Genomic DNA, 15,058 nt, shown 5'->3' on the forward strand with positions numbered 1-15,058 from the left:
ACTACCCTGTAAGATAGCCTCAATGATAAAATATTGTTTTTGAATGTAATAAACTTTATTTAATAAATAAACCTACCGAATCACCCAAGCCCAACAAACCAAACAGCAGAAACCTGTATGTTAAACAACTATAAATAATTAACAATAACAACTATAAAGAATAAGATGTGAGCAAACAATATGAGTCAATATTGCCTAGTTAGCTTGCAAAACATTCCCCAACAAGACAAGCACACAGTTTCTTATCAGAGGTGCACAGAATTTCCTAACAGTTTTCAAAAGAATAACATTACTGTTTCTTTTGATGAATAATTCACTGATCCCATTAGCCAATTCAGGTCTGCACTGACTCTCCTATTCTGCAATAAGTCACTCTGAGCTACTTACTGTCTTTGTCAAAAGGAGGCAGTTCTTTCAGGCCACTGTCTGGACTGAGGGTTTCAACAAACACTGCCCAGGGGTTTTCCTGATCTGCCAAATCCAGCACCTGTCCAACCACCACAGAAAAACACACATACAAATATTCCTGTCACTGTTGCACTGAAATGAAATGAGGTCACACAAAAAGGACTAGACATATTCAGTGCATACTGTCACACACAGAAAAAACACAAGCAAAGTAAACTGGTTTATGAACACTAAGCCCAGAGTTGTTTCTTTCAAATATAAAACACAAAAAAAATTAAATGTTTATGACAAAACAGAGCAGAATTAAAGGATGAAAATGTAGGTTTCAAGTTAAAAAATTTCAGTCTCTATCCAAAGTCAGAAATAGATTTTTTCCACCACAAACAGAAAGGGGAAGCAGTTACATGTTTTTTCGGTCTTTATTTCTTAAACAGCAATTACCATTAAGTCAGTTTCATTCCCCAATGGTGTGAGGCAGAAGAAGGAAGGAGAGAGAAAGCAAGTGATAAGATGATTCACTATTAACAGAATGAACACAGGAAAAAGGAAGAACATTTGCAAAGAAAGAAGACTGTGCCATGAAATGAAAAGAACAGGACAGAACAACACCCTGATGGGTAGAACTCAGTAATTTAACCACATGAAGATACTGTTTGATGAATGTTTCATGCTGTGACCAAGGGCTTACATTCAGATCAAAGAATGAGATGGCTACTGACTCATGTTCCTGTCAGCCGCTTCAGCAGCCAGCAGTTTATCACCTGAAAACGGCAGTTATCTGCCCTTTGCCCCCATTTCTTAAGTTTCCCAAGTGAAAAAAAAAGTGAAAACGGTACCTGTTTTATCTCATCTCTGTGCTGCATTACAGAACGACAGACACAACATCTAACATAGTGTTGTGTACAGAATCAATGACACTAGACATGACATGTAACACAGCATTGTGTATGGAATCAATGACATCATCTAAATAAAGTGTGAAAAACTTGTGTGCATGTGGTGTTGCAAAGTGAGAAATGAAAGGTGACAATTACTGAGTAAAACAAAGACAACAATGCATGCATACAGACAGCAACTTGTACCCACAGACTGTTCTTCCTGTAATGTCATTAACTTGTGCAGAACGATAATGTCACAGTGTCAACATTACCACCGTAAAGTTGCAGCACACTGCACATTTCTGTTCAAGATGTAAAGTCTGTTTCAGTGCAACTAACTACAAAACAATCTGTATGATGACACGCATGCAGCAGCAGCAACAATATGTGATGTTCCCAAACTTCCCTTCATGTGTATGTATTAAGGTGTGACAGTCACAAATTGTCCATCCATGTCACACAGTTAACACAGATGTGGTACACCTTGAAGCAATCAGATTGAAGTACAACGTCACTGACATTTTCTTGATTAATGATTGCTTGGAAGCCAGCCCTCTCCTCTTCAGTCAGTTCACAAAAAAACTTATCCATATCCTCCTCCTCTACTGTACGCAGTAAAAGTCAGACAGAAAATATTTTTCAATTTACATGCAGGAAATGCCAACTTAACGACAAAGCCCTGCCTACTTTCCAATGCAAAGGGGACTAGAGTTCATGATATAGTGATGTACCTTGGCCATGCCTGATGATGCCAATTTACATCTATCGGCATGAAGTTCAAAAACAGTGGGCATTGACCATTCCACCCGCAAAAGCAGTAGGCCAGCAGCAAAGCACAAAAGCAGGCAGCAGTAACCAATGGCTGGTAAACATTTAGAGATGACCAGCAATGAAAGAGTGAAAAATCACTCACTGTTTTGTTGATGTCTGCTTCCAGATCCACCATGGTGGGTCTGAATGTGTGGTTCTGGCGACAGTGGAATGGCCATGGTCGAAGCTGCCTGACAGGATATTTCTGCACACAGTCACATTCCCTATCAACACAAAGTGGAGAAATATTTCAGGAAAATTAGACGGACCTGGATGGGTGAAGCGTTGGGTTGTTGACATAACATTTGGTAAGATTATATCTTATACAGAGACTCCTGGGTGTTTTGATTGATTGATTGATATGGATACTTATATCTATTGAAACAATCTATGTTGAAAAAATTCCATAACTAATGAAACCTAGCATGGACTGACATACCTATCTGGATCACCTCTGCACATAAACAAATAACAAGAGGCAAAGCCTTCATGGGGTAGGACAGGGTGGTTACCGGTACTTACATATATACTGATCCAAATCGTATTCTTGTTTATCATCAGAAACAGTATTTGTTGAACTTCAAGCTGTGTGCTGGTGACACAGGGCCCACACTGATCAGCATCTTATTACCTTACTATCATAAGTTTCAAACTGTCCCAGTTTTCATTGCAACTTTTCGGCTTCCATAAAACATTAAAAACAACAACAACAACAAAACAACAACCAACAACATGCTTTTACAACATTCCACTCAAAACTAGTTTTCAGTAAACTACTATTTTGGTGTTATTTTATTTCATATTAACAATCAAACCACTGCAATAAGGCGTAAACTGCATAAGTTGATAAACTTATCTTTACTCACATATTTTTTGTAAATCTACTGAAACTTTGTATTGGTATGTTAATGCACAGCTTGATATACTTGGCTACACTGGATCTGTATTTCACTAACACCCAAAAAATATCCAAACAATTTTGTATCTGACCTGTTCCTATCTTTACCATGACATTAACACTCAGATACTTTGAAATGTTGGTTTGGTTTTTGGTTGTATCATTTCTCCTTGCAGTTTCCATAGAGTGAACTCAAGGTGAAAAAACACTAATTACATACTTCCATTACTTTTTTTTTTTTTTTTTTTTTTTTTAAATCTGAGGATGATGCACAACACGTTACCTTGATTACCAGAAACTGATGGTTCATTTATTTGATTTTTGTACTTTTTTTTTCAAGAGCATGTCATTAAAAGTGGATATATTAGAAGGATGATTTAATATCAGAGAGTGACATACAGAGGAAGACACAAAATTTTCTGGAAAAAAAAAGGGTAAACCTACCAAGTTTTTTGACAATGTTTCCAAGAACTCCATCAAAGTGGCCTGCTTTTTCACCTTGAATGTCCTGTAATGAAATCTGATCACATTATTTTTCAGTGGGATGCATGGAAGTTGTATATATTACACTTTATACATACAGAATACAAAATGCTCTAATCACAATCTGTGTGTGTGTGTGTGTGTGTGTGTGTGTGTGTGTGTGCACACATACATACATACATACATATCTCTCTCTCTTATAATTATATATATATATATATATATATTGTATACAAAAGGCACCAAAAAGTCAGTCACACAGCACATAAACTTGTCTTCCATCAATGCTTGCAACCTTAAAGAGTGCATATGCGATTTGGAAACTGCACTGCTGCATGGACAAATCTTTGCAGCCTTGATACTAAACATATAAACAATACTCAACACACTGATTTATGAACACAAACTTATTGCAACATAAAAATGTGGAGCTGAAAATGCTCAAAACAAATTTATGAAAGCTAAAAAATGTTCTGTGTCTTCGTTATACATTTATGCTCACGATATGTTCTCTTACCTCAGATTAACTTTGTCGTTGTCGTAGAGGTCATTACCCTGATGACCACAGAAATCATCTTCTAACAAAACTTGAACACTCATATACAGATGTGCTTCATTCCTCTCCTTGCGCTTTTGCGTTTCCAGCCGCCTGTGAATGAAAAATAGATCAACATGTATGCCCCTGTAAGATTTTGACACACTGAAAAATGCTAGAAAGAAGACAGAGCCAAACGCAGCTAGGAGAATTCTACCATCACTTTTGAATTCGCTCAAGGAAATGTAAATACTGGACTTGTTTCATTAATGTAGAGTAAAAAGATGATCACAAAATAATGTGTCTAACATTTTCTCAGGCAATCTGAAAGTCACAACACGACAACTTTACACAATAGTAGGTATTCTTTTGCAGGGCAGATGCATCTTCAAATAACTGAAAACACAGATTAATTTTTGTGCTTTGTGCAATTGATAATCAATGACAATGTTGATAAAACAGAACAGGTATTGAGGTAATGCGATAGATCAATGTTAAAAGAAATGAACTCATAAATTATATTAGTAATACAGGGCCATGCCCTTTAACCCAAGTTACTTGATGAACAGGTAATCCATGGTGGTTTGATTTATTGAACAGAACTGATTCATCTGCAATATTTTATATATGTATATATATATATATATATATATATTTTTTTAACCAAATGATCAAACCCAGATGGTAGGCTTCTACAAACATACCGCTTGTAAGTCTGCAATACCCAGATGGTATGTGTAGTTAAACATCAAATTACAGACAGTAAGCCAGGGACAAATTTAATTACTCATTCCCCCACACATGCTGTGCCTTATGTTTTTATCCACTCACCTCTCTTCGGACAACCTGTTGACAAGTGATTCTGGTATATCACTTTCATTCACTGTCTGCAGAACGTTTGCTGAAAGAATACAGATAACAATACAATCCAATGCCACTTGCAAATCTGGTCTAAACACTACAAAGAAAGAGAGTGGGTCTGAAGCTGCAAGACAGAGTGTAGAGGTGAAGGTAGTCACAGATAAGAAGGGGCAAATTTGTTTTCTACAATTGCTCGAGTTGTTTGCAAATAGAAGAAAACCCGTCTGCAAACACCTCTAGGAATGTATGGACCAGACTGCAGAACATCACTGATTATAAAATGACCCACCAGACAGTCGACAGCACTGACAGAACTCTTCCTGACAAACTCAACACATTCTACTCCAGATTCGACAAACCATTGTCTACTTCTGACGTGGCTGCACCCAAAATCACCCCCACCCCCCCTTTCATAGTCCAAGAGAATAAGTCAGACGCCACTTCAGTCGCCTGAAAATGAGAAAAGCCGCTGGCCCTGATAACATCTCGCCAGGCCTTTTGAGGAAGTGTGCAGTCAAACTATCAAGTGTCTTCACTGACATGTTTAACATGTCCCTTCAGTCTTGTGTGGTGCCACAATGCTTTAAGAAATCAACAATCATTCCTGTTCTAAAAAAAGCACAGCCTAGTTGTCTTAATGATTATCATCCGATAGCCTTAACATCAGTCATAATGAAAACATCTGAACGCTTGATTCTACAATTCCTAAAAACCCGCATTCCTCCAGCTTTTGACCCCTTTCAGTTCGCCTATAGAGCTAACAGATCAGTTGAAGATGCCGTTAACATAGGTCTCTACCACATCCTCAGACATCTTGAAAATCCTAACAGCTATGCCAGGATCCTTTTCATTGACAACAGCTCTGTGTTCAACACAGCAGTATCATCAAAACTATATTCTAAACTGAAAGACCTCCCACTGCCTCAATCAATTTGTGCATGGATCCTAAATTTTCTAAGATGCAGACCGCAAGTTGTTAAAGTTGGTGACCTCACCTCCTCCACATGCATTCTCAACATTGGCCAAAGGGAAGCGTTCTATCCCCACGGTTGTACTCACTATTCACACATGACTGTGCAACTCAAAATGAATGTAACACCATGGTCAAGTTTGCCGCCGATACTACTCTAGAAGGGCTGATTACAAACAGTGAGTCAAAATATAGGGAAGAAGTACTGGAACTTGTCAGCTGGTATGATCAAAACAACTTAGAACTCAATGTATCAAAAACAAAAGAATTTTAGATTTCAGGAAGACCAGATCTGACCCCTTACCACTTGTCATTAAAGACAAGCAAGTAGAGATCATCAGCGAATTTAAATTTCTCGGACTGATCATTTCCAATGATTTGAAATAGGAGAAAAATATGGAAAAAATTGTTAAGAAAGCACAACAGCGCCTGTACTTTCTTCGGCACCTCAAAACGTTCAGAATTAAAAAAGAAATCATGGTTGATTTCTACCGAGCAGTCATTGAAAGTGTGCTAATCTTCACTATTACTGTTTGGTACAGAAACATTTCCAAGGCAGAAGTTGCAGCCCTTAACAGAATTGTAAAAGCTGCCACCAAGATTACCGGGGCTGATCTACCTTCTCTTGAAGACAAATGTCATAAGCGGCTACTCAAAAAAGCAAAATCAATCAGCCAGGACGAACCACATCCAGCCTTTGGGATTTTCGAGATGCTCCCCTCTGGTTGATGGTATAGAAGTGTAAGAACAAAAACCAATCGCTTCGCCAATAGCTTTTTCCCCAACGCAGTTGCCCTGTCTCTTGAACAAATCCAGTATGATAAATAGAATTGTGCAATCAAGAACCATCCACCTGAAGATCTAGTCATCAGCCCCATCCACATGTAATATGCGGCTTCTGTTCAAACGCGTGTGCGTGCGTGTGAGAGAGAGAGAGTTTGTGTGTGTGTGTGTGTGTGTGTGTGTGTGTGTTTGCAGAGCGTGCATGTGTGAGTATGCACAAGTTTTTATATTGATATGTACTTGTATGTATCCTAATTTCTACTGTATCAGATCTTTTCTTTCTGAGGACGAGTCGGGCAGCAGAGTTTTGTATGTGCTGAAGGGACTGAATGGATGAAGCAGGCAAACCAGACAATAGAGAGTTACAGTAGTCAAGGCGAGAGAGAATGAGAGAAACGACAAGTCTAGATGTTGCGTCAGTGGACAGATATTTCCTGGCGGCACTGATGAGGACTGGCATGTCTGACTGATAAAGTTTTGCAAGGACAGTGTATTGTCAAGGACAACACCGAGGTTCCTGACTGACCTGAAAAGAGGGATGGATGTACTGCCAAGTTTGATTGTGTCAATTGTGATGGAAAACAGTTTTTGTTTGGTTCCTATGATCATTGCTTCAGTTTTGTCCGCGTCCAATTGTAACTTATTTAGAGTCATCCAGTTTTGAATGTCCAGGAAGCAGCTGGATGTTTCTTGCAAGAGCGACAACAATTTTTCAGGGGTATCACTCTTCTGGAGTTGAGTGTCATCAGCATAAGAATGATGACTGATATTATGGCGGTTGATAATTTCAGCGAGAGGAGCAGTGTACAGTGTGAAGAGCACTGGGCCTAAAACAGATCCCTGTGGGACTATGTTCGATTTTAATGGGTTCAGATTGGAAATGATCAACAATGACAGACTGGAATCGATCAGTGAGATAAGATTTGAACCAGTTTAGAACAGTGCTGTTGATACCAAATGTAAAATGAAGACAGGAAAGAAGGATTGAATGGTCTATCGTGTCAAAGGCGCCTGACAAGTCGAGAAGAGTGAGAAGGGAATTTTTTCCTGAGTCGGACACTATCAGTAGATTGTTCAGAATGTGGAGGAGAGTGGTTTCTGAGCTGTGGTCAGCGCGATAGGCAGATGGGTGGATGAGATTGTTGAAGCAAAGGTGGTTGCTGAGCTGCTTGAGGACAGCTTTTTCAAGGAGTTTGGACATGAATGGAAGATTAGAAACTGGTTGATCGTTTTTCAAAATGTTTGCGTCAAGTTTGGGTTTCTTCAGAAGAGGCTGGACGATTGCAGTTTTGAAAGTGGATGGAAACGTTCCAGTGAGAAGGGATGAGTTGACAATATTGGTGATTGTGGGGAGAAGCTGTGAGACACACTGGGAAAAGACCAAGGCTGGTATAGGATCGAGCTCACAGTATTTTTTTGGTCATTTCTTTCAGGATTTAATGAACTTCTGTTTCAGTCAATGGATTAAAGGAATGGAGAGGAGTGCCGCTGAATTGAGGATCAGGATGAGCACGTTGGAAAGAATACGAATATTTTGGACTTTGTTAAAAAATAAAGAGGAGAAGACATTGGGGAGTTCAGATAAAGTGTAGGCAGAAGGAAGAGGAGTCTTTTTTGCAGTTCCAAGAAGATTTGACATGACAAAGTAAAGAGATTTGGTGGATGTGGCATCGAGAACTTGAGAAGAAAAGAAGTTTGTCTTTGCTGATGAGAACATATGTTTGACTTTATTTGTTTTTGGAATATTTGATGTGGACTTGCAGTTTTGTTGATCGCCATCGTCTTTCCAGTTGGCGACGTTTGCGTTTTGCAAGTCAAATGTCTTGTGTGTACCATGGGGCGGAAGGTCTGTCAGGGAGCATGCGGGTAGTGGGGGGTGCATGTTCATCCAGCAGTTGAGAGAGGACAGTGTTGTGATGTGTGGATACGTTGGTACAGGAAGAAATTTTGGAAAGACGTTCAGCAGCTTGAGAAGAAAAAGTGTTAATGTTGATGGATTTCAGGTTGCGACGAGTAACAGATTTTTTGGTTCTGGTAGGTTTTGAAATATTAAGCAAGAATATAACAGCAGAATGGTCGGAAGAAAGTCTGTCAGTTACAGTCACTGATACAACCATGGCATCAGAGTCACGTGCGATGAGCCAGTCCAACGTATGGCCAGATCTGTGTGTTGGTTCTGTAACGAACTGAGAGAGAGAATGAGTGGACAGAGATAGACATAGGCGTTTGACATCAGAGGAAGTCTGGTTGTCGAAATGAAAATTGAAATCTCCGAGGATGATAAGTTTGCCAGAACGAAGGTTGTAGTAATCAAGTAGTGTTCAGAACTCATCGTGAAACTGAGAAGACGTTAGGTTATTTTTACGACTAGGAGGACGACGATAGAGACAATAGAAGATGATTGAGTGACCAGGAACATTGAGAGTGGCTTCTAGCATTTCCAAGGTATCATGTGGAAAGGCGTGGTTATGGGAGAAGGAGAGGGAAGACTCCAAGTAGGTACCGACAGTTAAAATTTTAAAATAGAAAAAAAAAAAAAAAAAAAAAAAAAAAAAAAAAAAAAAAAAAAAAAAAAAAAAAAAATGATGCATTTTATAAAAACCAAAAAAAAACAAAAAAACTACTTTAAAAAATAGACAAAACACAAAAAGAATGAAGTCTTTACCTTTCTTAGTTTCTGAGATATGGCCGTTTTAAGACGACATGTCATGACAAACTTTGTAAATTTAGATTTTCCTCAAGTTCAGTGATACCTGAACAGCATAATCATTACCACAGCAGACCGATCTTATTACTTTTCAAGAGTACATAACATATAAAACAAATAAAAAGAAAAAACAAATCCATTACATAGAAAGTTTCTATTTTACAGAGCCTCAAATTTGACAAAAATGCCAGTTTCATATGTCCAAAATACCCTGATAAGGCATTTTTGGAGGGCAGCCACACAAAAACTATACATTGGAAACAGCTGAAATCTATGATTTGGACCCCATACAACATAGTGATTTTGCTTATTTTTTTCTGTACAGTTAACTTGATTTACAAATGAATAATTGGCCTTTAAAAATGGGGTTCTCCTTAATTTGTGCGATGGAAAAAGTGACGTTACAAGCTGTCGAACTTAAAACAGCTTTAACTCAAAAACTATTTGATGGATTTGCTTCAAATTTTGCATGAGTGTTAAGAATGTTACAAGAAACAATTCTATTCAAAACAGTAATATACAAACATCAAACCGGCAATTTTGGTTTATCCATACGATGAAAATGAATATGTCTTGAGGTACAAAAAATCTTAAATCAGTGAGAAAAAAACACAAAAAACAACAACTTCAATCAGTGAAAAAAAGAAAAGAAAAAAAAAGTCTAACATATTTCTTTTAACCTTAACAACTTGTCAATACATGTACTACTTTATGTTTGTAGGCTGTTTCCATAACATAAAAAAATGACACAAAAGAGAAAAAAAAAAAAGGGGGTCTGGTGGTGTGGGAGGGAGGTTGGTGGCATTGTCACTGACTCAACAAGATTTATGCATATCTCTGTACAAGTATGTCTTCCTCAGTTTGTCATGTTCAGGAACAGACCACACTCAGCCATTCTGCATTCTAACTTCAAAACCAGAAGAAAACACAAACATTGCAGAAATACTCCCATCTTCTGGCTTTTGTGGCCACACATGTGTTGCTGGCAACTGTACATTTGTGTGGAAAGTTCACCTTAGCCTGGTCTGGTCTAAAAATTTCAGACACTTCCGACATGAAAATCATTGTCATTGAAGACAGCAATATTTTCTCCAATCCTGGGGAAAACAAAATCCTTAAAAGTGTTTTCCTCATTAGCTGTGTCGCTGGATTCTGAAGACAGGTCATGGTCTGTATCAACATTGGCTCTGAAAATAAAAAAATCATTTGATCTGATACAGATGGTTTACAAGTTCACAAAACACAATGCAGGCTAAATCACTTAATGTTTAAATATTGGTTTATGATATGATGTACCCAAAGATGGTTCAATGTGTGCTGCCTGGAATGCATGCATGTACACATATAATGAATGCATCTGCAAATGCATCAATTCATTGATTCATGCTGTGTGTGTGTGTGTGTGTGTGTGTGTGTGTGTGTGTGTGCATAATTATAAGCTCTGCACTGTTTGTACTTTTTGTTTTTTTTCTCATGTAGCTTTGGTATTTGCATAGAAGAACAGGTTTATATAATATTGCTGCAGACCATATAAGAAAAAAAAAAGGAGTAAAACCTGTCAAGGCTCTTCTCTATGGACAGTTACATTAATATTTGCAATTGTCACTAAAACGGGTTTTTTTCCCTCCTATTAATGAAAGCTAGTTTCTATTACTTACTTATTTCTTATTTAACATTTGTTACATGTGTTAATGTTTGTTATCAAAAGGTATTGCATTAAATCAGCAGTGGTGTGAAACCTGCATGTACAGCAAAGACACTGGGTTTAAAATGCTTTGCACAATATTCATCATTCTGTCCCTCAGTGTTAGCACAAAAGCACACACACAGAGGATGTGTTGCTGCATGAGTGCATGCACACTTCATGTGTGTGTGTGTGTGTGTGTGTGTGTGTGTGTGTGTGTGCTAAAACTATGAGAGGAAGGAGAGAGTGAGTGTACTGACAAATGTAAACAAAGAGCTTGATGATGTGAAACAATTATGTACAATGGCCTTTGATCCCACCTCTCCATGCTTAAATTGTGAGATAGATAATTATATTCCATTAATGTTGGTATTTATTTCTGAACTAAGTTAACAATAAGTAGTAACAAACCAATCTCAATAATTATGTTAACCTAGTTAACTAGGTCACGAGAGGCTTATGAGGTGGTTGTTTCCGGTTTATGTCATGAACAATTGTCTTGATTTAAATCGGTGATTCTTTCTTTTAGAATCCTAAAAGGATCATAAAAATGTAATAAAATGTAAAATAATGCATTTACCTTTTCATTACACGAGTTTTCATACAATATTTCAGTCTAGAATAAAATAGCACTGACGCAAAACACAACTGGTGGAAACGTGTTGATCACTTCGTCAAGCGGTCAAAGCTTACTCCATCTATCACGAAATTGGAACGATCCTATGGATTAATAAGCCCTAAAAACTACATGGATCAATTTAACATGAATCGATTTGTAAAATTTGTAATACTTACCTAGGTGGTTTTTTTATCTGGATGACGAAAACGCTTGAAATGTTAGCGTCATCGCTTGTCGATTTCATAGGAGCCGCGGCTGCCGAGTTGAGTCAATGTGTGTCACGGTTGCAAGCGTGCTTTTCATTGGCTGCGCTATATTTGAGTGTGTATGAATACCTTGACCTTTGGTACCATTCAAATCAGCGAAAAATAAGCTTTGTATTGATATGATGTGACCAATGGTGTTTATAGCTTTACATCGCGAAAAAATCCTTCAAATGTGTCCTTTTAACCGGATCAGTGTGCTGGCTCTTTGTTATGAAGTAAATTAATAAAATAACTGATGGTGGAACTTGTTTAGGCTTCAACCTTGCGGTTTGACCTTATTTGAATACTGGGGATGGATAATTCCACAACCTATAAACAAATGAAAACAACCGACCCTCGGACAACGCGAATGTCTGCCAAGGCGGAAGTGCGACATGGGATCAGTTTCGCTGATTACAGTAGGCAGTTCTCGGAATGAATACACACTCGCACTCGCACACAAGTAAATAAACGAACAATGGATTGAAAGATTAATGGCTTGTCTTTATTTCCATTACGTTTTAAACAAGATTTATACACAATTTCACACAAAAATCAAGTGAAAAGTGACAAATTTTGGCCTGCTGCTGGCTTTCCCGCAGCCTTTGTTAGCGGGTGCCGGTACCTACTCCAAGATGTCTCTGTAGACAGTGGCGATGCCACCTCCACGAGACAACTGAGGAAGTGACATAGTTTTGTATCCAGGGGGGGTCAGTTGTTTAAGTTTGGGTTTGTGACCTTGTGACTTTCACCAGGTTTCGGTAAGAAATACGACATCAAAGTTATTTTCAAAAATAAAATCAGAAATATAGACAGTCTTTTGATCAGGGCAGACAGATTGAGCATTGAACAGACAGGCATGAAAGAGATCAGAGGTAAGGAGAGAGCAATCTAATGGTGAAGCAGGTGAGTCAGGCAGACAGACAGTGGAAGAAGATGGTGACTGAGCAGCAGAGGACAATGGGAAGGAAGAAAAAGGTCCGGGAGTCGAGACAGGTGTGTCAGGAGTAGGACGTGGAGCAGAGGCTATCACTGGCACGGGGGATACATTACAATTTGGAATATTGTTATCAGAGGGGACAATGTCACGGGAAGTAAAAATGTTAGCAGGAACACGTGTGTTGAGGTTGGAAGCAGCACAAACAGTGCTGCATAAACTGGATCAGTCAACACACACAGGTAACACATCAGGGGTACTGTCACACACAGCAGGAACAATGACAGAGGATATGCCAGACAGGTCAGCAGATGTAATGTTGTCAGTGACAGTGACAGCAACAGCAGGGCTGACATTGGAGACAGGAGGACGGTCAGTGCAGGGGACAGAGCCCCACAAACGGCGAAGTCTGCCCGCTCTGGTTCCTCTCTTCGTTTTCAGTTTGTCTATGCCCAGGCTGATGATGCGCCGTGTCGTGTCATCGTGTAGTCTGCAGTGTTTATGCCATGGCATTCTAAGCAAAGCTCTGATGTCATTGATGTTTACCATGGTGACAGTGGCAGTGTGAGAGCAGAGGTCAGACGGTATGAGAGGGCTGGGCATGTGAAAAACGAGCCAAAAGGCGGAGAGTATTGTAGGCAGGACGAAGATGGTCGCTGACACTCGATATGTCAACGTCAAATAGAATAGGTCAAGTGCGTATGTATGCTAGTGGGTGAAAGAATATCCTGTGTGCTCTGGATGTTCTACATGGGCTAAAATTGTCTAATGAATGTCTAATATTTGTAGTCAACACTTATTCATTCATAGTTCTGCTGCTATGATATGTAAGGACAAAGTGCTTTTCATATTATAAAATTATGACCAATCTTGTACAGATCTGCAAACACAAAGGCAAATGAGGATCTCTGGTCAGTTCTAAATCATTAGTGCATTCATCAAAGAAAATATAATCATACATGTTCTGATCCTTACCCACTTCGCTTTCTCGTATATACACCAACATGTAGGCATTGGTACAGTGTTTGTGGGACTGATCATCATCCAGACCCCCAAAGTTGTGGTCAATGGCTTCTTGCTTGGGGCACCGTGACACAACATCGTCGTCAAACTTGCACCACTGTTGTGCAGAAAAGACCTACTCAATTAGTATAAGTAGTATAGAAACAAAAAAATCCGAAGAAAAATACACATGTAATAACAAGAACAGGTACAACAACAACAAAAAAAACATGAAGAACACACACACTTACAAAGACTCTTTATGTAAGTCTTCAAGCAAACACTCCAAACTTTTATATGGACTTTTTTTTAGCACATATACAAGACAAAATCTTTAAAGATATTTTTGTCCTTTTAAAACTATCGGCCAGTTTTGTGAGCTTTTTTTTGTGGTCATTAAATATCTATGACCTCTTACAATGGGAAAGTCATGTTTAACAGCAAATTAACCGGATTTGATTTTGTCTCTAGCAATACGTAGCGCATAGAGCTTCAAGAATATGTGCATAGCAAGATGTTTTAATGTGAACAAATACACACCAGTCAAAACCTAAACAGGATAATTTCAGAAGCCAAACTACCTTTCCATCTCCTCTGGGGTTGATGTAGACGACATAATGACCACCGTGGTTGTCACCACTGTGAACCAGGACGGCATGAAGAATGTAGTTGGCCTGAGTTGTCTCCTTCTTCTGAAGGAAGTCATCAAGATTCAACCTCTCTGGGAATTCAAAGCTGTCAGAAATGACCAAACATTTTGATTCTTTTGTGTGCATCATACTGAAGATTGTTGCTCATACGGTAAAAAAAAGCTACATTTCAAGAAATCTGCTCACCATATCATCAGAATGTAATTAGGTTGTAAGAGTTGTGCTGCTTTTTGTCACAAAATTTTCAACAGATAACGCGTTTTTTGTGGTTTCTGTTACATGAGGCAAGGCCTTTAAGACATACATGTCATACCTACTTATATATGAATTATAGAATAGAAAAAAAAGGATACTGTGTAGCAAATATTCTTGCCATTGGCCATTTTTAACTGCACACTGTTCTGACCACCAATTACTGTAACAAGTTAATGAAAATGGGATGAAAAACCAAGTTCTATTATACTATTAAAAAAACAAACAAACAAAACAACAACAAACAAACCTCCAACAAAAAAAAACAACAAACAAAAAAGAAGCATTTTGCCATGCTAAGACCTTAAAATGATTTCTGACCTTTATAAATAATTT

The 15,058-nt window shown here is 38.4% G+C and overlaps 1 protein-coding gene across 2 annotated transcripts in view; it reads right to left on the reverse strand.

The window, feature by feature from the left end:
* Positions 1-15,058, reverse strand: part of LOC143284357 (ubiquitin carboxyl-terminal hydrolase 7-like) — a 48,072-nt gene that overhangs the window by 10,564 nt on the left and 22,450 nt on the right. Inside the window, exons 15-21 of one of the 2 annotated variants that reach the window (XM_076591070.1) lie at positions 14,402-14,555; positions 13,794-13,938; positions 4,844-4,913; positions 3,995-4,126; positions 3,439-3,502; positions 2,200-2,301; positions 388-487 (exon numbers count right to left, since the gene is read on the reverse strand). In XM_076591070.1, the coding sequence (XP_076447185.1) occupies positions 388-487; positions 2,200-2,301; positions 3,439-3,502; positions 3,995-4,126; positions 4,844-4,913; positions 13,794-13,938; positions 14,402-14,555 (767 nt within the window). Of the gene's footprint in view, positions 1-387; positions 488-2,199; positions 2,302-3,438; positions 3,503-3,994; positions 4,127-4,843; positions 4,914-13,793; positions 13,957-14,401; positions 14,556-15,058 lie in introns of both variants that reach the window. The other variant, XM_076591069.1, reaches the window with a different exon arrangement.

Source organism: Babylonia areolata, chromosome 1 (genome assembly GCF_041734735.1).
Source record: "Babylonia areolata isolate BAREFJ2019XMU chromosome 1, ASM4173473v1, whole genome shotgun sequence".
Taxonomy (NCBI): domain Eukaryota; kingdom Metazoa; phylum Mollusca; class Gastropoda; order Neogastropoda; family Buccinidae; genus Babylonia; species Babylonia areolata.